Source organism: Podarcis gaigeae, assembly GCF_964106915.1.
Source record: "Podarcis gaigeae genome assembly, chromosome: 8".
In the NCBI taxonomy this organism is placed as follows: Eukaryota; Metazoa; Chordata; class Lepidosauria; order Squamata; family Lacertidae; genus Podarcis; species Podarcis gaigeae.
This window is the reverse complement of record NC_139684.1, coordinates 25363307-25390939: the sequence shown is the minus strand read 5'-3', so window position 1 is coordinate 25390939 and position 27633 is coordinate 25363307. Positions and strand designations below refer to the sequence as shown.

The following is a 27633-nucleotide window of genomic DNA, read 5'->3' as shown; positions in this document are numbered from 1 at the left end:
GGGTTGTTGTGGGGATAAAATAGGAAGAGGGGGAATTGTGTACACTGACTGGAGGAAAGGCAGGGTAGGAATGTAATAATAATAATAATAATAATAATAATAATAATAATAATAATATACCTGAGGCCCTTTGGGTGTTTGGGTCTGCAATTCCCGTTGGCATGGAGAAAAGGAAGGAAGATGCTGGTGACCGTTTTGAGTTCTTACTTGCCTTTCAACAGAGAGCAGGTTGCAACAATTTAAAACACACTATTAAAAGCAGCTTAAAACAATGACAGTCGCAGGAATAGGCTGGTTCCTAACATTGTAAGTCTAAGGTGTAAAAGGATGCATCTTTTGCATATGATGGGGACTTTATATTGAAGGTGGAAGATGCCCCTCCATGGTGTGGGAGTTCCACAGCCTGGGGGCTGACACTGTGAAGGTCCTCTCCTAGGCTGCCACTCCCTGAGCTTTGGAGGGTGCTGGGATTTCCAAGAACTCCCTCTCTGCTGATCTCTGTGTGGTATGTAACATAAGCAGTCAAGTACAACACTTCCTGTTTGCCCAGAGTGGACACACAGGGGGATGGTACCCCAGCCAGGAGGACTTCCTCTCCCACCTGTCTGGAGCATCCTCCCCCTGCATGTGATCAGGTAGATGGGCATGACCCTGGCAGACCCCATAAAAGGGCTGGTCAAGCAACCATCTTCCTCTTGACCCCTTACTCTCTTCAACTTCTTAATGCTCTTGATACTCTTGCACATGGGCTCAGTCCCCATACGGGATGAGCTCTCTTCTGTAACTACAAGCTAAAGCTTGCCTTCAGGGAACCTACTGTGAACTGAATGTAAGTAAACTTCTTATCATCACTTTTAAAGAAGACTGTTGTGTCTTTATTCTTTTTAAGAGGGAACAAAGGGGATTTACCAGGAACAAACCCAATATGGACAAGCCAGATTGGATTGCTTAACTCAAGAGATTCAGATGAATCGAACAACTAGCTTTCTGCAATATACAGGGGAACGTACTCTGCTACCAGCTCACTAGCGTGAGTGAGGAAGGATCATATTTAAATCAATATATCCTCTCCTACTATCCACAACATTCCCACACTCAACTCCTGAGAGGTCTGTAGAGAAGGAGGTCCTCCTTCAGATATTCAGGACCTAAATTAATGGTGTATTTCACAACTGAAGTAATGCACACTGGACATTTAAAGTGTTTTAGGGACAGAGAGAGAAGATGATTAATCCCAGGGTCTGAAGTTACTTAAATATGTAACTCAACAAAACAAGTCATTTGTGTTGTTTTCAAGATATATATACATATATATTCTACGAATTGGTTATTTGAACATCAGGGACCAAACAGCAGGTTTATTTCTTGAAGATGGTCTTGTAAATCCATTTCTGGAAGTTGGAGACTGCCGTGTAGACACCTGGGTATCTGGGGCTGGCGCAGCTGTGGCCCCAGGAAACAATCCCAAAAACACGCCCTTCACACACTAAGGGGCCCCCAGAATCGCCCTGGTGGGAGAAAGAAAGGGGGGTGGAAACACAGTGAAGAGAATTAGCATTAAAGCTTCGTCAAAGCAGCTGCTAATATCCATCGGTTCTTTATATTAAAAAGCAAACTACATTTTTTAAAAGTAATTTCACAAAGCTGTTTTAAAGTCTCGACCCATCCCCACCTGGTCCCTGTTGGAAGCATAACACTCAAAAGGAAGAGTGGCACGTTTTAGGATCCAGTTTCTGGAATAGCCAGACAAGTTTCTTGGTATTGGCTCCTAAGTATGGACCATTAAGGTAACAAAGGAAGTGCTCTGTGCAGGATTCAAACACAAACAGGTGGGCCCCCTCTCTCAACTAGCCGTTAGCTGGTCTGACTTAAGGTGTGCATGAGGGAGCTAGAAGCAGACAGAAAACAGAGAGGCAGAGACATGCTTGGTTTCTGCTTGAACCCAAGGCTGCAGCTCTGGGAGAAGCAAGACCTTATTGGGGTGTTAATGTTGTGAAAGGTAGAAAGGCAAATGTGGTGTGTGTGTGTGTGTGTGTGTGTGTGTGTGTGTGTGTGTGTAAAATGTAAACATAAAGGATCCCTGGATGGTTAAGTCCAGTCAAAAGTGACTATGGGGTTGCAGCGCTCATCTCGCTTTCAGGCTGAGGGAGCACAGACAGCTTTCCGAGTCATGTGGCCAGCATGACTAAACCGCTTCTGGTGCAACCATGTTTACTTTCCTGCTACCTATTTATCTACTTGCACTGGTGTGCTTTCGAACTGCTAGATTGGCAGGAGCTGGGGCAGAACAACGGGAGCTCACCCTGTCATGGGGATTCAAACCACCAATCTTCTGATCGGCAAGCCCAAGAGGCTCAGTGGTTTAGACCACAGCACCACCCATGTTCTTTACTCTTACCTTTGTGTGTGTACTAGAAGCTAGAAGCAGGCTGCAGGCTGGGCAGTTGAGTGACAAAGGCATGCCTGATTTCTGCTGGAATCAAAGCCTGTGGCTATGGGAAGACCCTCTTGGATTTGGGGTGCTAATGCTGTGAGCTCCTCCATTGTAGGTTCGGGTTGTATATATTTGGGGTGGCATGCAACAATATGTGTCGAGGTGCATGACTGAGCATGGAAGCATGCAGTCATCACCTCCAAAATTTAATTGCTGGGAAAGAGGGAGGGGTGAACCCCAAAGAACAGCAACATCATCAGCTCTCTAGAAGAACATTTCAAGAAGGGATCCCCCAACCTGTCAAAGACGAGAGTAGCAATTTATGGGCAACCAGGAAAACTGGGACTAGTAAAGCAGGAAGCACTGGATTATCTGCCCTTGGAGTTAAGCCCTTCTCAAATAAAGATGAATCACAGCTGAAGGAGAAACGCAGAAGGTGGGCAACAGGGGAAGGTTTATTTCTGAAAGACACAGAGTGGGGGTGATTCAATCAACCCAGCCACCATTCTGGAAGATAACAGGAAAGTACAGTACAGGGTGGGGAGAACCCTTTCATATCCGAAAACCCAAGGGTGGCATGGAGTCTCCAGCCTATTGCCAGAGAGGGGATGTGGCTAGGGAGAGTCTCAAGGGCCAGATAAAGAGAGCTAGAGGGCCACATTTCGCTCTCAGGCTTGAGAACATAAGGAGTCTGCAAGATCAGGCCAATGGACCAGCTAGTCTAGCCTCCTAGACTAGAGTGTGGACCAGCTAATCTAGCCTCCTAGTGGTTTAGAGCAGTAGACTCGTAATCTGGGGAACCGGGTTCGAGTCTCTGCTCCTCCACATGCAGCTGCTGGGTGACCTTGGGCTAGTCACACTTCTCTGAAGTCTCTCAGCCCCACTCACCTCACAGAGTGTTTGTTGTGGGGGAGGAAGGGAAAGGAGAATGTTAGCCGCTTTGAGACTCCTTAGGGTAGTGATAAAGCGGGATATCAAATCCAAACTCTTCTTCTTCTTCCTGTTCTCACAGAAGCCACCCAGATGCCTGCAGGAAACCCATAAGCAGGATTCGAACACAAGAGCCCTCTCCCCTCCTGCGGTTTCCAGCAACTGCTATTCAGGAAGTGCTACTGCCTCTGACTGAGACCCCAGCCCACCCTCCCTGCGCTAAGCTGATCAGTTTTCCGAAGAGGCGTTTTGTCTTCCGAACTTCCTCTGATAAACAGACACCGGCGTTTACCTGACAGGCATCTTTCCCACCAGTGTTGAACCCGGCGCAGATCATGTTCCTGGTGATGTACCCAGCGTACGAGGAGGAGCTGTTGCACTTCCAGGTGGAGATGATGGGGAGGTGGACACTGCGCAGAGTGTCTGACGTCCTGCCCCCAATGGGAGTGGTGTAACCCCAACCGGAGACTTGGCAGAAACGTCCGTCCTGGACCGTGGCTCCTTGCTGGGGAAGGGGCACGATGGAGACAAAGGGGCTGTAGGCCACTGGCCGGTTCAGCTGTTTCGAGACATCAAGGGGTGGGGGTGGGGGCAGGTCACTTATTCCATCAATTCAATCTCACACGGATGCAGACCCTCCAGTTTCGGCCGGCGGAGCCAATGGCTGGCATGCTCAGGTGTATGTCAAGAGCGTACACCTGAGCAGCAGCTCCATTGACCTTCTTCATCATTGCAACCTCCTCACTCAGTTGCCATTTGTTCAAGCCCAGACACTGGTGCAGCGTTAGACAAAGGAGGATTGGCAGGTGCCACTGCCTGCTTGCTCATTGACTTTTTAATTTTTTTTATTTTTTAATGATATTTATTGAGTTTCCATTTTATAACATATAAATACAATTTTTGTTTTTTCCACATAAACTCAAGCTCATTTGAGCTCATCGACTTCCCCCCTTCCCACCTCATGGTTACTTTATTTATTTGCTATCTCATCACATTTCTAATTTTCCCCTTTTCCCATTGTCCTATTTAATTTATCTGTAAAAAGATAAAATTTTCATCCTTATAAGCCTTTTCAAATCATTTCTGCCAATGTTGTTAACTGTTTACAATTGTCCTTCAAATATTGTATAAATTTCCCCCAATCTTTTTGGAAAGCTTGATCTGGCTGGTTTGGGATTTTCCCGATCAGCTTCGCCATATTCCATCATCTTCGTCTGCCACTCTTCAATTGTTGGTAACTCCTGTTGTTTCCATTTTGGGGTTATTAAAATTTTTGCTGCAGTGGTTGCATGCATAAATAATTTTTGATCTCTTTTAGGAATTTCCCCCCCTACTATACCCAGTAAAAACACTTCTGGTTTTTTTTTAAAGTGTGTGTGTGTGTGTGTGTGTGTGTGTGTGTGTGTGTATTATTATATATCAAATCTCAGAAGGTTTTCATGTCCACCACATATGGTAAAGGTTTCCTTCTTTTTCTTTACATTTCCAACATTCCTTGTTTTTCATTTTATACATTTTAGCAAGTTTTGTTGGCGTTAACTACCGCCTATACATCATTTTCATAATATTTTCTTTCAATGCACTTCAGGCTGTAAATTTAAAGCTTGCTCATTGACTCTTTGCCCAGCACTGTTGTGTTGAATTGTTTTTTGAAACATTGTTATACTGTTACATACAGCCTGTTACGGTGCATGTGTCGTTATCAGCAAGCAAGCTGGCAAAAACAATATGGAGGCAGAAGAAGAGGAACAGCTGTGATAACGAGGGTATTATAGATTTAGGAGGGACCCCCCTCCCCCTCAAATTGTAGAAATGCATAAATGCTAGGATTTTGATTCATTGGCATATTGATGCAGGCCTGGCCAGGACGCCTTCTGGGCTTGACGAGACATCTGACCCTCGCCTGAGCCTTCTCCAGCTGAGGAAACGCACATCGCCTCCCTAAGCTAGCAAGCCCCACCTGGACTGTTTGTCCTGGCCTTCCTTCCTTCAGAACTAACAGCTGTAAGTTCTGGGATCCTGAGGTCAGGGGTAGTACGTCCCATTTTGGCACCTGAGGCAAAACAGAAAGTGCTGCCCTGCTGTGCCACATCACCACTCGCCACGTCTGTGCCACCTGCCAGTGGCACTGCAGCTGTACCACGTCTTGTGGAGAAGCACTGCTGGCATTGGCAGGCCCAGACAGAGGGGAGGCCATATGGGCCACTTGGCCCGGGCCTCTGATTCCAAAGGGGGCCTCGGTCAGCATATTCACAATCGCAGGGGATACACTGGGGCAAACGCGGAGGTGCAAAAGCAGCGGCGGTGGTGGGCGGATTCCCTGGGGCCATGGCTGGCAGTGAAAGGAAAGCATTTTTAAATGCAAACACTTAAAAAAAAAATCCTTTTCCCTATGTATTTTTAAAAAGCACTATTGTATATCTATATTTTCCATTTTGTCTTTATATGCAGAGATGGTTCAAGCCTTGAAATAAAATTATTTGTCAGCATAACTTTTGTGAAAATTATTTATATACTTACTTATTTATAAGACTTCAGTTATCCCAAGGGTAAAAAGGGGGGGGGGCAACATTGTCTACCTGGCCTGGGCCTCTGCCTGGCTCTGCAAGACCCTGGGCATTGGTGCCGATTCCCTGAAAGAGCTTGCAAGATCTCACCTGAATCTCATGAGATCTTTTGCTCTCCTTGACATTGTTCTCTTTGCAAGACTTTGATGAGATCTCGCAAGACCTTACAGGAAACCAGCACCTATACTGGCACCACTTCTCTGGCAGAGATGGAGTCGTGGCAGGAGGCATCCATGAGGCTTCACACCACTTTGTGGGTGGGCCGGCCTTGCCTGAGGTCGTTATGGGCATACACACTGGTATCTGTTTACCTGTAAGCACAAACCTTGTTTTTTAAAAAACAACAACAAGTTTCTCAATCTACCAGATTTGCACAAAACAGCAGCCATATGTTGTTTTTGTGTGTGTGTGTTGCTCCAAGCCAGGAAAGCAGAGATACATGGGGATTTGTTTACATGTGCACATGCACCTTTTGTGATCTACCATGCTTGCACAAAACTAAAAATAAGCAATGCCTCACCCCAAACTAGGTAAGGATTTGGAGCTGTTCACATGAAAGGCTGCCCGACACTTCATTTCCTCCACCTTCCCTCCCCAGCTCAACAGCTTTGATTTCCTAAAAAAAAGCTGAACAACTTTGCCTGCCCTTCCCAAAAATTCTGGCTATGCCCATGGCTGGTGTTTCTCTTTGTTTTTCAGTCCCCCACATAATTGCCATTTTAAAAAGTCACCGTTTTCAAAGATCTGGCCAGCAGGCTGTGGATCCTGGCACACCTGGGCATGCCGTCCACAACTCCAGCTGAAACTTTCCCTTTCTTTCAATCCTGACCCCGTTCTGTCACCTAGGAAAACTTTGTTACCTTGATAAGCATGATGTCTGCATTTTTGGAAGTGGCGCTGTAGTCTGGATGGACCACCATGCGGGCAGGTCGGAAGATCTGCTCCGTGCCTTCAAATGTGGAAAGCGAATATTCCCCGGCTACAATCAGCATCTGGTGGATTCTGAAAGAGGAGCAAGAAAACGGGATGAGGGTGGATTTATTGCAAACATGTCAGATTTGGGTTAGGCAGGGGTCTGTTATGCAGGATTGTCAGATCTTGATATGTCTTTGGGCTTACCACAGATAGGTAGTATAGTAACCTCTCCAGAACCATATAAGACAGTAGTTACTGTATTTTTCGCTCTATGAGACGTACTTTTCCCCTCCTAAAAAGTAAGGGGAAATGTGTGTGCGTCTTATGGAGCGAATGCAGGCTGCAAGGCTACCCCAGAAGCCAGAACAGTGAGAGGGAGTGCTGTGCAGCGCTCCCTCTCGCTGTTCTGGCTTCTGGGATAGCCCCGCGAAGCCTCCACAGGGCATGGGGAGCCTTCATCCCACTGCCCTGCAGAGGCTTCGTGCGGCTATCCCTGGCTTTTGCGGGAGGTGGGGGAAGGGCCAGAGAGAGCTGCTCTGTCCCTTCCCCCACCTCCCAGAAAAGCCCCCAAGAGCCACGCTCCCTTTAAAGAGTGTGCGGCTCTTGCGGGAGGTGGAGGGAAAGCCAGGAGGGCAAGAGGGGTTGGTGCGCACCGATCCCGCTTGCTCTCCTGGCTTCAGGGATAGCCTCGCAAAGTCTCCTGAGTGAAGAGGGAGGAGCGCTCCCTCTTCGCTCAGGAGGCTTTGCGTTGCTTTCTTATTTATTGTTTTCCTCCCCTAAAAACTAGGTGTGTCTTATTGTCCGGTGCGTCTAATAGAGCGAAAAATACAGAAATTTGTAGGAAGAACTTTGCTGTAAAACTGGCAACGGGGCGGAGAATCTGACTAAAAGCTGTCCACTGCCCCTTTTCTCAGGTTTCTTCCTCTATCCACCTGCTCCTTCATGCTCCTTTCCCATTAAATTACTACTCTACAAAATTTTCCTTCAGCCACTGATACAGAAAAAAATTGGGTGGTTGGCTTTTGCTGCCCAACTCCCCAAGGGACTAAGTCCCCTAAGTCCATGATCAGTCAGAGATGAATGGATGGAGGCAGGATGCAATGAAAGCAAGGCAGATCTTTATACTACTACTACTACTAATAATAATATATTATTACTTATACCCTGCCCATCTGGCTGGGCTTCCCCAGCCACTCTGGGCTGCGTCCAACAAAATATTAAAATACAGCAATCCATCAAACATTAAAAGCTTCCCTAAACAGGGCTGCCTTCAGATGTCTTCTAAAAGTCTGGTAGTTGTTGTTCTCTTTGACATCTGGTGGGAGGGTGTTCCAAAGGGCAGGTGCCACTACCGAGAAGGCCCTCTGCTGGGTTCCCTGGACCTCAGTGTCTGGGTAGAACAATGGGGGTGGAGACGCTCCTTCAGATATACCGGGCCGAGGCCATTTAGGGCTTTAAAGGTCAGCACCAACACTTTGAACTGTGCTCAGAAACATACTGGGAGCCAATGTAGGTCTTTCAAGACCAGTGTTATGTGGTCTCGGCAGCCGCTCCCAATCACCAGTCTAGCTGCCGCATTCTGGATTAGTTGTAGTTTCCAGGTCACCTTCAAAGGTATTCCCACATAGAACGCATTTCAGTAGTCCAAGTGAGAGATAACCAGAGCGTGCACCACTCTGGCAAGACAGTCTGCAGGCAGATAGGGTCTCAGCCTGCGTACCAGATGGAGCTGGTAAACAGCTGCCCTGGACACAGAAATGACCTGCGCCTCCATGGACAGCTGTGAGTCCAAAATGACTCCCAGGTTGCGCACCTGGTCCTTTAGGGACACAGTTACCCCATTCAGGACCAGGGAGTCCTCCACACCCGCCTGCCTCTTGTCCCCCAGAAACATTACTTCTGTCTTATCAGGATTCAACCTCAATCTGTTAGCCGCCACCCATCCTCCAACCGCCTCCAGGCACTCACACAGGACCTTCACCACCTTCACTTTATTTTTCTGTTGCAACAGAGTTCCCTCCCCACCTAGCAAGGAGGCAAGAGAAACCCAGAACCCAAGAAGAAACATCTCTTTCTGCTTTGGACTTTGAAACTTTGACATGCTTTTGAGTTTGTGCACCGTTTCCAAATCAGTGCTGCCTATTACTGACCGGCTCCCACCAACCTATTTTGATGCAGGATGCCAGATGGATGGACTTGGAGAGCGTTCAGATGTTCTGCAGTGTGCTTTGGCTCCTTACCCTGTTTTGCAGTGGGCGGCGGTCAGGACCCAGTTCCGACTGATGAGGGCTCCACCACAGAAATGGTAGCCTGTATTCCTTTTCAGAGAGACCAGGTACTTGGAAGAGTGGGGTGAAACTATGTAGCCCCCAATGATCCGTTGGGAGTCGCTCGCACCATCTGCAGAGCGGAGGGGAAGAACTGTCATACAATAATCAGAATCTCTGAGGGGGCAAAAATCTAAACACGGGACCCAGCTCCAACTGAAGGCTCCTCCAAATATACTTTTTAAATTGTACATTTATTACAGTTTGTGGACCTTTATGTGTGGTCATTTCAACACAGCTTGGGCCTCGCAAAAGCAGTTGAAGGGTTGTTGCGCCCAACGCCAGTCCTACTCAGAGTAGACCAGTGCTTTTTTTTCTGGGGGGGGTACGTAGGGATACGCATATGCCTTAACATTTGTGAATCTTTGTACTTTTAGCCATTTACTGCATTTATTTATCCCGATTTGAACTATAAAATGGGGGTTTTCTTGAGTCAAAATGAAAGTACCCCTAAACATTTAATTTTTTTATAGAAAAAAAGCACTGAAATAGACCCAGTGAAAATAATGGACATGACCCACTTAGGCATGGTGACTTCAGTGGGTTAACTCTGAGTGGGACCCATTCTGCTTCGTTTCCAATTTGCGCACACCCAATAACTTCCTGCTCTGATCTAGCTACTTTTTAAAACCACAATCATTCCATTTTAGGGTTTTTCTTTGTCTTGTCCTGTATTTGTTGCACTTTTGCAAGATGGCCTCTCCTGACTGGGCAAACGTCACTGGTCAACTAGTGTAAAGCAAAATGATGTGTGGGCAGCCCAGTATAAATCTGCTACTAGTGCATTATTATTGTGTCCGTAACATGTTGCAGAATACACACAACAGCCACCGCTTTGGAGGGAGTCTAACCTGGAAGTTTTTATAAGGGTCAGATAGAACCACATGACCTGCCCTGACCTATCATTGTTGAGGCTCCCTAGAGACGTAACTGAAACTGCAACAGATTGCTGCAGCATGAAGTGCTGCTACTGCTCAGTGTTTCAGCCACTCAGCTAGGCCCTCCCCAGTGTTACTATCCGCCTCGCTCCCTACCCCCATGCTCATTGAGCATGCTTGGTCCTAACTGGGCTGCTGGGGGTGGGGGAGGTGCCCTATCCTTAATTCCTCCCACCCTTGCAATCTTTTCTGGACTTCTGCAAACATTGGGAGTTCACACTTGTGCATGGTGATGCTGTTTTCATCCCATAAACCAGAGGTTTTCATCCTTTTTGGGTCCATGGTTCCCTTGACCAACTACATTCTTTCTGCGGCACCCTTGTGGGGCCCAGTTATGTCACCCTGTTATGTACTGAGTTGAATAGGATCCAAAATGCAGCAATCTGATTGGTCCTAGAACAACAGGATCCAAAATGCAGCAGTCTGCTTGGTCCTAGAACAATGCAGCAGTATGATTGGTCCACAGGAGCCACCTAATCCAGCTCCAGGTGGAAGTTAATCCACAACCTGATTGGCCTACAGGAGAATCCCGGAATTAGCCAATCACGTGCGGCCCATTGTGCAAATAATGTATATAAAGCAGATATTGTGGGGGAACTTCCATTCCTCCTTACCACAATGAGCTGAACAAAGAGCATGAAATCCACTCTCGACTTCGAGTATATTTCACACCCCTTGCCTGCAGAGCTGGCGGCCCCTCGCCCCTTTTCGAACATCCTCCCTTGTGGAGTGTTCCCTCAGCCTCCTCCCCTCTCCTTGGGAGTACTCTGAGCAGCCGAAGCTGCTGCCTTGATCTCTGAGCTCCCCTCTCCGGCCCCAAAGAGAGGTGCCTCTTCACACTGCACCACAGAATCCTGAGAAGTAACCCCTGGCCAGCCCCAGAGGCACCATTTACTTTGTGTATTTTGTAGCCAGTATTTTGTAGCAGCACAAGCCTTTGGGAGGCCGAGATGTGAGAGGGCATTGGAGGAGCGAGGGAAGGAAAGAGGGACAGAAGCCAGTACAGTGGTACCTCTGGTTACGTACTTAATTCGTTCTGGAGGTTCGTTCTTAACCTGAAACTGTTCTTAACCTGAAACACAACTTTAGCTAATGGGGCCTCCTCCTGCTGCCATGCCACCAGAGCACGATTTCTGTTCTCATTTTTAACCCGAGGTACTATTTCTGGGTTAGTGGAGTCTGTAACTTGAAGCGTCTGTAACCTGAGGTACCACTGTATTGTCCGTGGCACCTCTGACCATCATTCAAGGCACCCCAGGGTGCCACGGCACACTGGTTGAAGACCACTGCCATAAGCAACCACACTTGGAGAATTAGCATATAGGACAGGAAGCTGTTAATAGATAGCCTTAGAGACGCCTCCTCTGACCATCATTGATTACCACACCAGCCGTTGCCTCATTCATTCGCTCAGTTTTCAGAGAGAATACAAGGCAGCATTGCTGGAGAATCCATTTTATTCCAGTGTTTTCTGTGTCGTTCTCTAGTCTTTCCTCAGACTTGATTCGTGATGATTCACTGCACTGCACCCCACCATTAAAATACAATTTCAGCAGCAGACTGTTCAGTGTGAATGCGCTGGTGAGGTTTCTCCCTCCTACTGGCCCTTTAATTAGTCATTTCCTGTTCTCGGTATGTGCCTGCTTTAAAAAGAAAAGAAAATACTGAAAGGCTACCAGTTCCCAATCTCTCTTTTCCACGAATGCCTTGCCATTTAAAGATAATGTTCTTTCTTTTAAAAATCAATTGGCTTTCTGCAGGCAATAGAAGATCTGATTGTTCCAGCAAGTTTTTACTGCTGTGAACATTTTATTACTAAACTCTTACTGCCAAGTTTACTGCTGCTTACTTTATGCTCAATTTTATTGGGCTAAAAATTTAAAAGGTTTTATTCTGTTTTCTTCTTTTTAAAAAAATAAATAAAATTATTCTGCTATTCTAACTGTTTTGCTTTTCCTACTCTTTTTCGGGGGGGTTTTAAGTGGGGCAGGAACCACTTCCCTAATCTGGTTCTGGAGTCAAATATAACCCCAGTTAAAAAGACAAAACAAACATTTAGATATGCTTGATAATGGTACCAATATATTGGGTAAAAATGAAACTGAATTAAGGATGGCTGTTTTGAAAACTGGAATTCAACCATAACAGTATGTTCTGCATCCTGGAAGGGGAAACTTTGCTATTTCCTCTCATTGTTCAGAGGGGGAAATGATGAGAATCCTTCCAACAGGAGGCAGCGATGGGCACTCAACAGATGGCTTTGAAAGATGATTTGACAAAGTCATGGAAGAGAAGGCTATCCATGACTACACTATGCCTCCAGGGTCGGAGGCAGTAATGCCATCGGATACCAGTTGCTGGAAATTCCAGGAGGGGAGAGTACAGCACAGTGGTGCCTCGCAAGACGAAAAGAATCCGTTCCGCGAGTCTCTTCGTCTTGCAGTTTTTTCGTCTTGCAAAGCAAGCCCATTAGCGGTTTAGCAGATTAGCGCTATTAGCGGCTTAGCGGATCAGCTGATAAGCGGCTTAGCGGCTTAGCGGATCAGCTGTTCAGCTTAGCGGATCAGCTGATAAGCGGCTTAGCGGCTTGGGGAAAAGGGGGGGGGAGGAAAAAACCCCGCAGGAACTCGCAAGACATTTTCGTCTTGCGAAGCAAGCCCATAGGAAATTCGTTTTGCGAAGCACCTCCAAAACGGAAAACCCTTTCGTCTAGCGGGTTTTCCATCTTGCGAGGCATTCGTCTTGCGGGGCACCACTGCATTCCTCAAGCTCTGCTCACATGCTTCCCCCAGGCATCTGGTTGGCCACTGTGAAGTCTAGATGGGCCACTGGCCTGATCCAGCACGCCCTTCTTGAGTTCAGAGGAAACCTCCCTCCCATGGAATTTACTTCTGCTTAGACAACACTCAGAATCTTAACTGTTATGTACTAAGCTTGGAACCATAGAACAATAGGCAAGTAGGATCCTAGAATGCAACAACTGATTGGAAAAGACCAATCAGGCTCCAGGAGGAAGTTAATCAGCCTATGAGGCTGGTACGATCGTAGAATGCAACAATTGATTGGCCTGCAGGAAAAGACCAATCAGGCTCCAGGAGGAAGTTAATCAGCCTATGAGGCTGGTACGATCGTAGAATGCAACAACTGATTGGCTTGCAGGAAAAGACCAATCAGGCTTCAGGAGGGAAGCAGAATCAGCCAATCAGACGGGACTCGTTGTGTAAATAATGTATATAAAAGCCTGAGGTTTGGGGGGCAATTCAATCACTGTTTTACAAGCTGCAATAAAGAGCATGAAATCACTACAGGACTCCGAGTATATTTCATTGACCAAAGAGATAGACGTTACCAGATAAAGTAAAACGATCTCAAAGGTCATGTGCAGGGGTCAGCAAACTTTTTCAGCAGGGAGCCAGTCCACTGTCCCTCGGACCTTGTGGTGGGCCAGACTATATTTTGGAAAAAATATATGAATGAATTCCTATGTCCCACAAATAAACCAGAGATGCATCTTAAATAAAAGCACACATTCTACTCATGTAAAAAAATCAGGCAGGCCCCACAAATAACCCAGAGATGCATTTAAAATAAAAGCACACATTCTACTCATGTAAAAACATGCTGATTCCCAGACCGTCTGCAGGTCGGATTTAGAAGGCAATTGGGCCGGATCCAGCCCCTGGACCTTGGTTTGCTTACCCATGGTCACGTGGAACCACAGTTTTAATTTTCCTTACAGCTGATTGCGAAAAGGCGACACCTGAGCAGCGCAGTCCTCCTGTGGAGGCAACCAGCGACAGCTCTTTTAAATGCACATTTAAGAGTTGCCTTTTTGAAATATGAGTGTACCGTTTTTCAAAAGAAAAAACGACTGGAAATTGGAAGAGGAGACTTGTCAGGAAGCAAGAACATCCAAATATATGTTCTCTGGAGTGGAGATAATTGCTCTGTTATGCAGTGTCACTTTGGTTCGTGGGGGGGGGGGGGTTAAGTGCTTTTAAAAAAATAACAGGTAATGTGACTTCTTAATCTGCATGTTCTTACACATGCTTAGAATCACAGAACTGTAGAGTTGGAAGGGACCACAAGGATCATGTAGTCCAGCCCCCTGCAATGCAGGAATCTCAACTAGATCATACATGACAGATGGACATCCAACCTCTGCTTAAAAGCCTCCAAGGAAGGAGATTCCACAACCTCCCAAAGGAGACCATTCCACTGTCAAACAGCTCTTACTGTCAGAAAGTTCTTCCTGATATTTAGCAGGGAGCTCCTTTCTTGCAGTCTGAATCCGTTGATTTTGATCCTACCCTCCAGAGCAGGAGAAAACAAGCTTGCTCCATCTTCCATGTGGCAGCCCTTTAGATATTTGAAGATGGTTATTGCGGCACTGTGGGTTAAACCACAGAGCCTAGGACTTGCCGATCAGAAGGTCGGCGGTTCGAATCCCCACGACGGGGTGAGCTCCCGTCGCTCGGTCCCAGCTCCTGCCAACCTAGCAGTTCAAAAGCACGTCAAAGTGCAAGTAGATAAATAGGAACGGCTCCGGCGGGAAGGTAAACGGCGTTTCCGTGCGCTGCTCTGGTTTGCCAGAAGCAGCTTAGTCATGCTGACCACGTGACCCGGAAGCTGTACGCCAGCTCCCTTGGCCAATAAAGCAAGATGAGCCCCGCAACCCCAGAGTCGGTCACGACTGGACCTAATGATCAGGGGTCCCCTTTACCTTTATTATATCTCCTCCCAGTCTCCTCTTCTCCAGGCAAAACACCCCCAACTCCCTCCAACATTCCTCATCAGGCTTGGTTTCCAGACCCCTTGATCATCTTGGTCGCCCTCCTCTGCACATGTTCCAGCTTGTCAATATCCTTATTAAACTGTGGTGCCCAGAAGTGGACACAGGACTCCAGGTGTGGTCTGATCAAGGCAGAATAGAGCGGGGATATGGCTTCCTTGATCTGGACACTAGACCTCTGTGGATACAGCCTAGAATTGCATTAGCTTTTTTCTTTTCTTTTGCTGGCGGTGAATCCCATTGAACTCAGTGGGGCTTTGTTCAGGGAAAGCATGCTCACCATTGCAGTGCCTATAAATGAAGTTGATTTGCCAGAGGTTATTTGTTTAATTTACACAAGCTGCAAAATCCCAATTTCCTTGGCAGAGAATCTGCATCGCCTTGGTGCGAAATGCCCTACAGCTCTGCAGCACAGCAGATGCTTTGCTTGCAAAAAGTCTCCTTCATCCTTTTTAAAAAAACATTATTTAAAGGATCGGCTAGCTAGCAGGTTGATTGACAGCCCCTCCGCTTAGTTCCTCAAAGGCCTGCTGCCAGTCAGAGCAGGGAGTACTTAGGTTACATGGTGTCTACATTGGTGTATACATTGAGGGCTGGTGCCCGTTGGGACTGGTAGGGTGGAAGGCAAGGAAGCCAAACAGTAGGTGGAATCAGAGCCAATGACAGGTGGAGGCATGTCAGTATATTTTTGTCCGCATCCTTCTCCTCCCTGAGGAGTTTTACATTAAAACTAAGGAGGAGGAGGAAGCTGAAAGCCAGTTGTCAGAGCTGCCCCAAGGTCCCAGCTCACAGAGGACCAACGCCAGGTCGTCTTCATGTACAAAAGTCTTTATTGAAGTTCAGTTTCCATTTCAAAGCCGCAGCGCGCAGCTCTACGTCTTAAACCCTAGACCGTCGAAGTCCCGTCTGAATTACCTCCCCCCTGACACCAGTTTAAGATCCTAGCCCTGCTCCACCTCTTCCGCTGCTCTCTCCTCCTCTGGGTCCTCCTGCCCACTGGGGCATTCCCCTTTCTGGACTCTTCTGACGCTGAGTCGCCTGACTCCTCCCCCTGCCTCCGGCGGGCTTTAGGACCTGGTTCCCAATCCTCATTCTCTGCTGTCCCGCGCTCCTGTACATTTGAACTTGTCTCTCGCGCCAACCCAGTGACCTTCCTCCTGACCGTTACACTGCTTCTGTCACTGCTTCCCTCTTCCGGGAGGCTCGCTGGACTTGACCTCCCCTCCTTTGCCTGACTCTCCGATGGAGGCGTGGTCAGCCCTGACTCATCTTCTCTCCCTGGTGGGGGATACGCTGGCCCCGATACTTGGGACTCTTCCCCCCCACTATGCTCTGGTGGGGAAGCTGGTCCTGATTTCCAACTGCTGCTCTGGGAGTCCCCGCTGGCCCCTTGCTCCTGGAGTGTCCCCCTTGGGAACCCCCTTGCCCTGGCCACCGGCGCCCCCTTCTGTGAATCTTCTGATTCGCTGGAGAGGCTCATGGAATCTCTCGGGCCACTGTCATCTTCTCCTACGCTCCCCTCGGATTCTTCCCCTTCGCTCTCCATCTCCTCCCTTCCCTGTGCTTCTGCTCTTGAGCCCCTGACACCAGTGTTATGTACTGAGTTGAATAGGATCCAAAATACAGCAGTCTGATTGGTCCTAGAACAATAGGATTCAGAATGCAGCAGTCTGATTGGTCCTAGAACAATAGGACCCATAATGCAGCAGTCTGATTGGTCCACAGGAGCCACCCAATGCAGCTCCAGGTGGAAGTGAATCCGCAACCTGATTGGCCTACAGGAGAATCCCAGAATTAGCCAATCACGTGCAGCCCATTGTGTAAATAATGTATATAAAGCAGACATTCTGGGGGAACCTCCATTCCTCCTCACCACTATGAGCTGAATAAAAAGCATGAAATCTACTCTCGACTCCGAGTATATTTCACTGGCAACAAAGGTGGGATCCTGCTGAGCTGACCGCCACGCACAGCACCGCAGCACCGCCACCTGCCACACCGCTGCCTTGCACCGTGTATCCAGGCTTCAGCTCCGGGCCCCAAGGAACTCAGAACTGCAACCGACAGCAGCTTCTCGCCGTTCAACCCAGCATCAGGAGACGGGGAAGCATACGCCTCCCGTTTCACCTCCCTCCTAGAAGCCAAAGGAGTCACCAACGAAGAAGTCACCATTGAATGGAACGGCTGAAGGGGCACTTCTCGCCACAGCCCTCTGTGGTGGCTTGTCAAAATGCCTTCTACGCAAAGTGGCAAGTATATTTCAGCCAGGGACAACCCCCTCCCCAAGCAAAGGGCAGGGTGAGATGGCTCAGAGCAGACAGAAGTGGTGGGGCAGTGCCCCATCTGCCCTAATAGACCAACCTCTACTGGGTGTAAGGCCAAATCAATAGAACCCAGAGCCTAGCTACTAGCTTGAGCTGATGGCCAACCCTCCTCCTCCTCCTCCTTCTGCAACTGGTGGTTGCATCCAATCTCACTTGCTTTAAGACATTAGCAGTAGAGAGTTAAGTTCTCTCTGCTCTCCGCTTCCTTCTCTGGCAAGGAGCATCAGAGCGGAGGTGGATATCCCTCTAAGGACAGCCTCCGATGGATCAGCTACTCAGCTCTCCTCTTCTCCCCGAAAATAGAGAAACGAAAGCCATATATTATTCATGTAGGTTTTCTCGAAGGGGAAGTCGAGGAATGAGCAGCAGCAGCCCTGATTGTTTTTCACCGGGTTTCTTAATTATTTGCATTGAAATATACTCAGAGTTGCAAAGTGATTTCATGCTCTTTATTCAGCTCATAGTGGTGAGGAGGGAATGGAGGTCCCCTCAAAGTATCTGCTTTATATACATTATTTACACAATGGGCTGCACATGATTGGCTAATTCCGGAATTCTCCTGTAGGCCAATCAGGTTGTGGATTCACTTCTATCTGAAGCTGGATTGGGTGGCTCCTACGGACCAATCATACTGCTGCATTGTTCTAGGACCAATCAGACTGCTTCATTCTGAATCCTATTGTTCTAGGACCAATCAGACTGCTGCATTTTGGATCCTATTGTTCTAGGACCAATCAGACTGCTGCAGTTTGGATCCTATTCAACTCAGTACATAACATGCATCCTGAGGAAAGGGACAGCAAGCCATAGAACAGCAGTGGGAGACTGTTTTCAGCCAGAGAGCCGCATTCCCTTCAGGGCAGCTTTCCAGGGGCCACATGCCAGGAGTGGATGGGGCCAGAGGCAAAAGTGAGCACAGCAATGAATGGGCATTTTCTCTTTGTGCACTAAGCTAGTTTCATCACACACCCCTATGCTGTGGGAATTTACAGTCAAACCCAACAATGCATATTTGCTAAATAAGGATATGAAGGGGTTAAGACTCACAGAGTTCCTGATTGCTAGAGAAGGCACTGTGTGATGTCACTTCCCTTGAGTTCCCTGATGGGGGAAAAGTCAAAAGGGTCTAATCTTATCTACTTCTCCCTGCCATAGAACTCATTCTCTCTTTTCCACTATGCCTCCAAGGCAGATAGATATCTGTCTGGTCTCCGCTTCAGCAGAGACTCCATTTTTTAACTCAACTATGTATTTTGTAATCTAGAAGTAGAGTTTGCCGGCCTTCCTTTCATTACTTTTAATGCTGGAATCGAGGGCAAGACTTTTATGTGAATAAAACACTATTTTTATCCTTGATTTACAGTCTGTTGCACGGTTATTTTCTTAAGAGTGGGGAAGAGAAAAATCCAGTCTGCTTCCACAACCTGGATAAATAAAAATAAGGTTACACAGCCTGCTTCCAAAGTTTCCACTCTAATGCCGCAAGGGATGATGTTTTGAACTGCTAACTAATTGTTTTAAATGCTAAACTGATTACTTTAAACGTTCTGCTCACACACGAGTAACAGGGAGGATGAACAGTAAATCCATCCAACATGCCCTGCATTCAGGCGAGCAAAAAGGTGTACCAGAGACACTGCGGACAGGCTAACACACTCAAGGAGGGTGTGAACTAAGGTTGTGGAGGACTGTGACCTGGGAAGAGCCCAAGGACCAGATATGAAAGCCAGGAAGGCAGTATCTGGCCCCTGGGCCAGCAGGTCATCTCCCTATCTATTCTTTCTTGGACAACATTCTGAAAGCAGCACCTGGAAAGATTTCCAGGCCTATAATCGATGCTGGTCCTCTCATCCCACTACAAAAGCCATATGATGCTGGTACTCCCATACCTGGCCACACCTGTACATTCTCATCACTGCCAAAGGAGCCTCCGGTTGCCTCATCACTCCTGGAGACATGCTCAGGGTTGCCTGCTTTTGAGCTGATCTGTGGAGTCGTCCCTGGAACAAGAGTGTGATGTGCAGCTGTTACTGGCCCCCTGAATTGCTGTCTCGGTTTCTTACAGATTATATGGGTGGGGAAGGAGCGTAAAATTTGCAGATACTCATTTCTAGGTGGATATATCCAGGTTTAGAAAGGATGGCTATAATTTAAAAAGAAGCACAAGGTGTTGCAGTGCTCTCATCCAGGTAACCTGTGTGTCAGCTAGAGATTAGGGGAAGAAATCTAATGCACTTCTCATTTAAAGCTGAATCCATTGAATTCACACTTTCCAAAATAATATGAGAACCAAAACACAGTGATCCATCGAAGGTTGCACATAACTTTTGTTTTGTTTTGTTTTTGCAATGCAAGTTCTCCAGTCAAATAATGTTTACCAAAATACATGTTTTACAATATATATATATATACCGGCGTGCATAAAAATAAATATATTAGTGAAAGCAATGTACAAAAATGCATTTGGTCATGAGAAATTGCTTGCAAAAATGTGTACCTGAGTCAAAACAGCATACAAAATTATGCTGCTTAGGAGAAATTTACACTAGAAAGCTGAAGAATTTTCATGAGGTGTGTGTGTGTAACTGAATTTAAGATGGAAAAATCTGAGGGTCCAAGAGGACCAAAATGGACTGATCCTTTCTTCCTTATTTCCACAGCAGCTAGCTGCACTGATTGGCTGCATGCTTTCCTCTGGGATTTAGGGAAACAATGTGCAGCTTAACAAACTGCAGCTTCCAGAATTCTTTGGGGGAGGCTATGACTGTTTAAATTAAGTCATAAATCAGTATGTAAATCGAAACACAGCTATCCTTTGAAAGCTTTACGTCTCTGAATTTTGCAATGCAGTTCTCCAACAAAATAATGATTACCAAAAAATTATACATTACAAGAAACTTGCACTAAAAAGCTGATAAATTTTTATTAGGTCTTTTTTTTTATGGCTGACGTAGAAATGTGGATGGACGCGGGTGGCGCTGTGGGTTAAACCACAGAGCTTAGGACTTGCCATTCAGAAGATTGGCTGTTTGAATCCCTGTGACAGGGTGAGCTCCCGTCGCTCGGTCCCTGCTCCTGCCAACCTAGCAGTTTGAAAGCACGTCAAAGTGCAAATAGATAAATAGGTACTGCCCCGGCGGGAAGGTAAACAGCGTTTCTGTGCGCTGCTCTGGTTCGCCAGAAGCGGCATAGTCATGCTGGCCACATGACCCGGAAGCTGTACGCCGGCTCCCTCGGCCACGACTGGACCTAATGGTCAGGGGTCCCTTTACCTTTACCTTTACAAAGGTTGATAAGCTGAACTAAGGATGGAAAAATGCGAAGCTAGAAATGGAAAGATAGGTCCATTCTTGCCGATAAATATGTCCGGCTGGAATGTTTGCAAGTTGGCAAAACAATTAAATGTCATCTGGGTTTGGCAAATCCCCCATATTGAGGAGACCATTCCAGCACCAGCACCCCTGGTTCCAAAGCAGATTGGGTGCAGCGCGTGCTAAGCAAGCAACAATCCCGTTTGTGGCAAGTTACTCACCAATCAATGGGAAGAGGAAAAGCAGGAGTTTCATCCCTTGCACTAGCTGCCTGTTCCCACTAAACCGTCCGCTGAAAGGGAGCTGCCCGCAGGACAGGCACTCAGTGAATCACCTCTTCCTCTCATGCCTGGGCATCCCGGTTCTTCTTTCAGTTGCCATGACAACCCCCATCCCCATGAGAACAGTGGGTCATTCACCTAAGAGGTCCTTCAGGGACGCCAGCACCTGGTTGACTTCCCTTCACCTTACGTTCTTCTCAGCTTCCTCTCCCAGCCCCTTTGTGTTGGGATGAGGTGAAGGGCACCCAGATACTGCCTTTTGCCAGCTTGGACAGTGTTCCTCTTTCTTGGCCAGCTCCCCAGGCCGGCGGCACGAAAGACTCTTCCTAAAAGGAGCTTCCATCTCTCACCGCCTGGCACGTGGCGTTGCGGGTCCTGCCAGGAGAGATCGCTGACAGCGCAGAAGGAAGAGGATCCAGCTTCTCGGTGCAGATGCTCTGTGGAAATCCTTGGGGAAACGATGAACCTCGACCCCGCTTGAGGGGCAGAGCGTCTGTGCCTTGCACACAAGCGGAACCAAGCTCAGCATCTCTGATGAAAAGAGATCAGGTGGCGTTCTCTTCCTGGTGTTTAATCCTGGATTAGATGGACCATTGCTTTTGCTCCTTATAAAAGCAGTGCCATGTGCATTGATGAGCCTGTAGTTCAAGGGCAACACATATGCCACGGTGAACACCAACTTGGATGGCTTTAAAAGAGAATTAGGCAAATCAATGGAGGACAAGTCTGGCTATGTTCTGTCTTCACCGTTGGGTGCAGTATGGCTCTCAAGGCCACTTGCTGGAATATGCAGGTGGCCAGCTGTCCTGAGGTCCTGTGTGTGTGTTTCACACTGGTACCTGGCTTTCCACTGAGAGAACAGGATCTGGAATAGATGGGCCTTTGGCCTGGTCTGGCAGCTTCTCCTTATGTCCTTAACATGCAGGAGGTCCCAGGTTCAGTCCCTGGTATCTCCAGTTAGAAGCATGAGGTATCAGGTGATGGGCAGGAGTCATCGCCCAAGAAGATCCTGGGGAGACACTATCCATCACAGTAGGCCATGATATATAATGAGTTGAAAAAATGTTTAAAATAACCTTTTCTATATAAAAGTCTTCCTTTTAGGAATTCTAGGTGCCGAAATCCCAAGGACATTATAGTTTATGCGTACAGTTTATAATAATTTGAGTTATTGTAAGTTACCATGCATCTGCAGGTCATCATTTCAATAATAAATTTGAAGTTTATGAAGCATTTCTGTATCCTCCTGCTGTGCCGAAGACTTCCACGAAACAGTGGGTATATCCGGAATCACTGTTCACTACGTCTGTTTGCACATGTTGTGACTTTCAGAGATTTACAAGATTTCTGTTTATTTGGTTTTGCAGAGAGTGCATATTTAATGTGTTTCATACTGGTCAATGTTCTGTATAGATTATATAAAGAGTTTATATTGACATCGCATTACAGTGGTACCTCGGGTTACATATGCTTCAGGTTACAGACTCTGATAACCCAGAAATATTACCTCGGGTTAAGAACTTTGCTTCAGGATGAGAACAGAAATTGTGCTCCAGTGGTGGCGCAGCAGGAGCAGGAGGCCCCATTAGCTAAAGTGGTGCCTCAGGTTAAGAACAGTTTCAGGTTAAGAACGGACCTCCAGAACAAATTAAGTACTTCACCCAAGGTACCACTGTATGGGTCTTGGTCATCGTGTTGCCTTTGGATATTACTGAAATCCCAAGGGAGCAAAAAAGACTGTTTATGTATGTGACCACGGCTGTGTGGATGTTATTGGCACAGAGATGGAAAGAAGAAAAAGTCCCTACCAGAGAAGAAGTGGCAGATCGAGTTGATGGATTATGCCGAAATGTCTAAAATGAGTAGAAGAATCAGAAATCAGGAAGACCAAAATTTTAATAAGGAATGGGAAAATTATCTTAAAATTATAAACAGTTATAACTGTAAAATTGTAAACAGTTAAAATTGTTAGTAGCATTGGAATAACACTTGTAGTTTAATGGTGAGTTTTGGACACAATGGAGATGTAAAAGACTTGGATTATTATAAAAGATGCAGGAGGAAATGACTAACAATAGGACCCACAAAGGGGAGGAGGGAAGTCCAGGAGATTCTCTGGAATCATGTTTCTATGTTGTAGGCTGGATATGTGATTGTAAAAAAAGTAATCTGAAAAACCAAATGAATAAATTTATACAATAGATCATGCCGGACACTAGAAGAAACAAAATATCTGGCCTGGTCTGAGGCAGCTTCCAATGTTTAAATCGCCATGTTATGGTGCCATCGTCCACAAAATTGGTTTCCCCCTTGCACCGACTCCCCGCCCCCACCATTACTCCTTCCCAAGCTCATCCAGAATCCAGGTACCCTTGAGGGTTTTTCCTGGCATCTGCAAACGTCTGAGTGCCCTTCCCATTGCTCCATGAAGTCTGACCTTTGTCACCCTTGAAAAGGAAGTTACCAGAAGTTGGAAAAGTGAAACCACCACCACCTCTTCCTGTTGCTGATGTTGTTGTTAGATTTCTGAAATATACTCGGAGTCGAGTGTGGATTTCATGCTCTTTATTCCGCTCATAGTAGTGAGGAACGAAAATCCCCCCAAAATATCTGCTTTATATACATTATTTACACAATGGGCCGCACCTGATTGGCTAATTCTGGGATTCTCCTGTAGGCCAATCAGGTTGCGGATTCACTTCCACCTGGAACTGGATTGGATGGCTCCTGCGGACCAATCAGACTGCTGCATTCTGAATCCTATTGTTCTAGGACCAATCAGACTGCTGCCTTTTGGATCCTATTCAACTCAGTACATATTAATTTCTTACCCACAGTTCACCATGAACCCCTGGGGCATGCTACCACAATATAAAAATACAGTATTCAGACAAGTTCACACTAATTGCAATTAAGGAATAGGGTAAGTCCTAGGAAGCATGTCAAGGCGTCAAAGGGTGCTCTGTGGGGAGTGAAATCAATAGCTCCTACAAAGAATGTCCTCTCCTAGGTAACCTGCCAGAGAATTATTTTGTGGGGTGGAACTACCAATCTTAGCACTCAAGAGGGTCTGTAGGGAGGGAGGCAATCTTTCACCTTGAATTGGGCCCGGAAATGAACTGGCAACCAATGCTTTTAGAACAGGGGTTACAGTGGTACCTCAGGTTACATATGCTTCAGGTTACAGACTCCGCTAACCCAGAAATAGTACCTCAGGTTAAGAACTTTGCTTCAGGATGAGTGCAGAAATCATGCTCCGGCGGCATGGAGGCCCCATTAGCTAAAGTGGTGCTTCAGGTTAAGAACAGTTTCAGGTTAAGAACGGAGCTCCAGGACAAATTAAGTTCTTAACCCGAGGTACCACTGTATTTGAGTTGTACATGGAACTCGAGTCAGAAACCTGGCTGCTGCCTCTTGAACCAGCTGAAGTTTCCAAGTCATCTTCCAGGGCAGTCCCACGTAGAGAGTGTTGCAATAATCCTATCTGGAAGTTACCAGAGCATGGAGTGCAACTTACGTGGCAAGAATCACAATCTGGAAGCAAAGCCGACTTGGCACCCTCGGAAAGGATTTGTTTGGAATTTCCCTTAACTGCAACACAGCCATTAAACACTCAGAAGCCCCAACATCTCTCTACAAGTCCCTCCGAGCTGCGGATGTTTCCAGTTTCCATTTAATTTAGGAAGACGCTCTTTATGGCCCTAAGTAAAATATTGGTTCTTGGTTGCTCAATCAATAAATCCTCTCCGCGGGTAAGCAAACCGAGGCAAAAGCTAACAGGGAAGCGCTCGGTTCTTCATATTCTGCTTGTTTCAGCTCAGTGGAGGAGAAAAAGAGAGGGGGAGAAACAGAGATCACACAACTGGGCAGCCCTTGCTTATTGGGTGTGCTGATTGGCTGTAAGGAAGATGGGGTCTTTTGGCAACTCCACCTCTTTTTGGGAAGAGGACCCTGAAGATGTGGAGGCAGATCCGGGAGGCTGAGATAGCCGGCGGGCTAGGAATTTATATGACTGTGGGGATGCCTGAAATTATAATATCTGGTACAGAGGTGGGAACCTCGAGTGTGGGTGTCTATAAGACCCTCCAGGGCTCATTATCTCTGCCCTTAGAGGCTTTCCCCTCTCACCAGTCCTCCTTGGGTGTTGATACTTGGTTAGACTGTCCTTGAACAGTGCAAAGGGGGCTGTCTAGAGCTGGGGATCTGCTTTGCTTTGACTGGGAGAGCTGGGTTCCTTGACAGCTCCAAAATCCGTCGCTTGGGAGGGGACCGCTCAGCCACCTGGGCACACCTGCAGCATCTCGCCTTTCCTGTGCTGCGTCAGCTCCTCTGCCATGCCCAGACTGCCACCCGTACACAGGGAGCATCCCGTATCACTGCCACAAGAAGATGCTGCTTGCTGAGTGGTGCTGTGGCAGCGGGCCAACCTGGCTGGATAATGAAGGCAGCTTTTGTTCTCAGCCTCCAAGGCCAAAGGAAGAAGCACTTAATCCACCACAAGGCCTCGGAGAAGCCAAAGCCAACACGGTCCTGTTTTGCCCTCTGTGTACTGAAATATTTAAAAAAAATTAAGGTCTTATATAATAAATGTTCATAAATGTACCAAGCAAACACGTACATAACTGTATAAACCACATGTCTGAAGCAGCACAGGAAAACAGCCTTGAAACCATTTTGACTCCCAAACTGACCAAATGTTTTCTCTGCAAGGAGGGAGGGAGTGGGGGAGCCTCCCCATTGTCTTTTTGTTCACAAATCCTGTCTTAAGGGTATGTCTGTGTATAAATAGGGTGAGCCTGTGACCTGGCTCAGGAACTAAGTATTTGTCATTACAAAAGACTGGCCAGGCTCCCCAGGGTATCCAATCAAGTGACCATTAACAGGTCTGCCAGACAGGAGATAAACAACGCACTCAGATTTCTGTTGTAGACTGCCCTTTCTGTGATGTATGTATGATGTATCTGCGGGGTGGTCTTGGACTCCAGGGCGGGCAATTTAAAAGGTCTATATAAGGGTGGGCACACCTTTGTTCTGGGTCCTCCTCCTTTCCTGCGTGTGAGGGGAGCACTGTTGCAACAGTTCAATAAGGATCAGGCTTACGAGCTGCTTTGCTTCTCAATATTCTCTGGTTGGCCTCTTATTTTCTCCAGCTGATGGAGAACCTACAAAGGACTCTATAAGGCTCTTGTGTCCCCCATAAGGGGATAAGGGCAGATTTTCATTTATTACAGTACAAACCCCTCCTAGGACAGGCAGCAGGGCAGTGAGGTAATTTTAGACTCTGGGCTTAATGGTCTTAATGATAAGGGGAGGGAAGGGCAGCCATGTCTCCTGCTGTATGGGCTGTCCTCTATTTGGAAGTATTAGAAAGGCTGCCAGAAGACAGTCTATTTCAGGTCTACCTGGCCTTAACGATACTCACCCAGACAACACCCCTTAACCAGGCACTCCCTCTTTCCCTGGCCATGCCTCTCACTGGCCTTGTTTCACAACCTCCTTGAGTGTTTTTGCCCAGATGCGATGTGTCCTTGAACTCTTGATTCTTGGAGGTTTCTAGCAGAGGTTGGGTGGCCATGTGCCAGGGATCCTCCGGTTGAGATTCCTGCAGGGAGGTTGACTAGATGGCTGTTGGGGTCTCTCCAACTCTACAATCCTATGGATTTTTTTTAAAAAAACAACAACACACGAATCATAGCATTTTTTTAGAGGATCATCTAGTCCAACCCCGTGCAATACAGGAATATGCAGCTGTCTAGGATTGCCATATGTCTGGATTTCCTCAGACATTTTCCTGGACTCCAATGATGGAATTAGCATCCAGGCAAGATTTTGGAAGTATGGCAAAATTTCCCAGAAAAACTGAACAACTTTTTTGTGTCCAGATTTTTACTTCTTGAAATATGGCAGCCCTACAGCTGTCCGATATATGGATCAAACCTGCAACCTTGGTGTTGTCAGCACCATGCTCTAACCCAGTGTTTCCCAACCTTGGGCCTCCAGCTGTTTTTGGACTACAACTCCCATCATCCCTAGCTAGCAAGACCAGTGGTCAGGGATGATGGGAATTGTAGTTCAAAAACAGCTGGAGGCCCAAGGTTGGGAAACACTGCACTGAGCTATGCTACAGTTGCTACAATGATGCTACAATGAAAAGCATTTCAGAGAGTAATCTCGACAGCTATAGAATAGGAAAGAAAAATGTGAGTGAAGCATAGAATGTCTTGTTTATTGTGTGTGTGTGTGTGTTTATATAGTGCAAATAAATACAATATACGGTAACATGGCAGTGCGCAACAATATAAACAATAAAATAGAAAACACCATAGAAAACAGTTATCATTAAAATGACTAGTTGATTTGTAAAAAAATCAATAGTTGTATAGGCCTCCTTAGATCAAAAGGTCTTCAAGAGGCACCTGAAAATAAAAAGTGAGAGCTGCAGATATGGGACAGTATACAAATTTAATAAATATATATAATAAAATTAAGTGAGGGTGCCTGCAAATGTTTCCTGGAATGGCACACAGCAAATGCCTGCCTCCTGGTGGAGGCCCTCTGAAGACCTGTGGCCCTCCAGATAGGGAGACATGGAGCTGCCTTATACAAAGTCTATCATTGGTTATACATTGGTCTATCTGGCTTAGTATTGTCTATAGAGACTGGCAGTGGCTCTCTGGGGTTGCAGGCAGGGGACATTCCCCATCCTACCTGTAGAAGCCGTTGGGGATTGAACCTGGGACCTTCTGCATGCAGGGCAAATGCTCCACCACTGAGCTATGACCCTTCTCTTTAAATAGCGGTGTTTTTGTCTTGC

At 46.8% G+C, this 27633-nt stretch overlaps 1 protein-coding gene across 1 annotated transcript; it reads right to left on the bottom strand.

Moving 5' to 3' along the window:
• Positions 1-1358: 1358 nt before the first annotated feature.
• LOC310850512 (trypsin-3-like) lies at positions 1359-25155 on the bottom strand (the record flags this gene model as incomplete). Its single annotated transcript, XM_083752031.1, has 6 exons — positions 1359-1508; positions 3657-3923; positions 6792-6933; positions 9087-9246; positions 19117-19227; positions 25101-25155. The coding sequence occupies 6 exons, from the start codon at positions 25153-25155 to the stop codon at positions 1359-1361; spliced, it is 885 nt and encodes a 294-aa protein (XP_083608157.1).
• Between the last annotated feature and the right edge of the window lie 2478 nt (positions 25156-27633).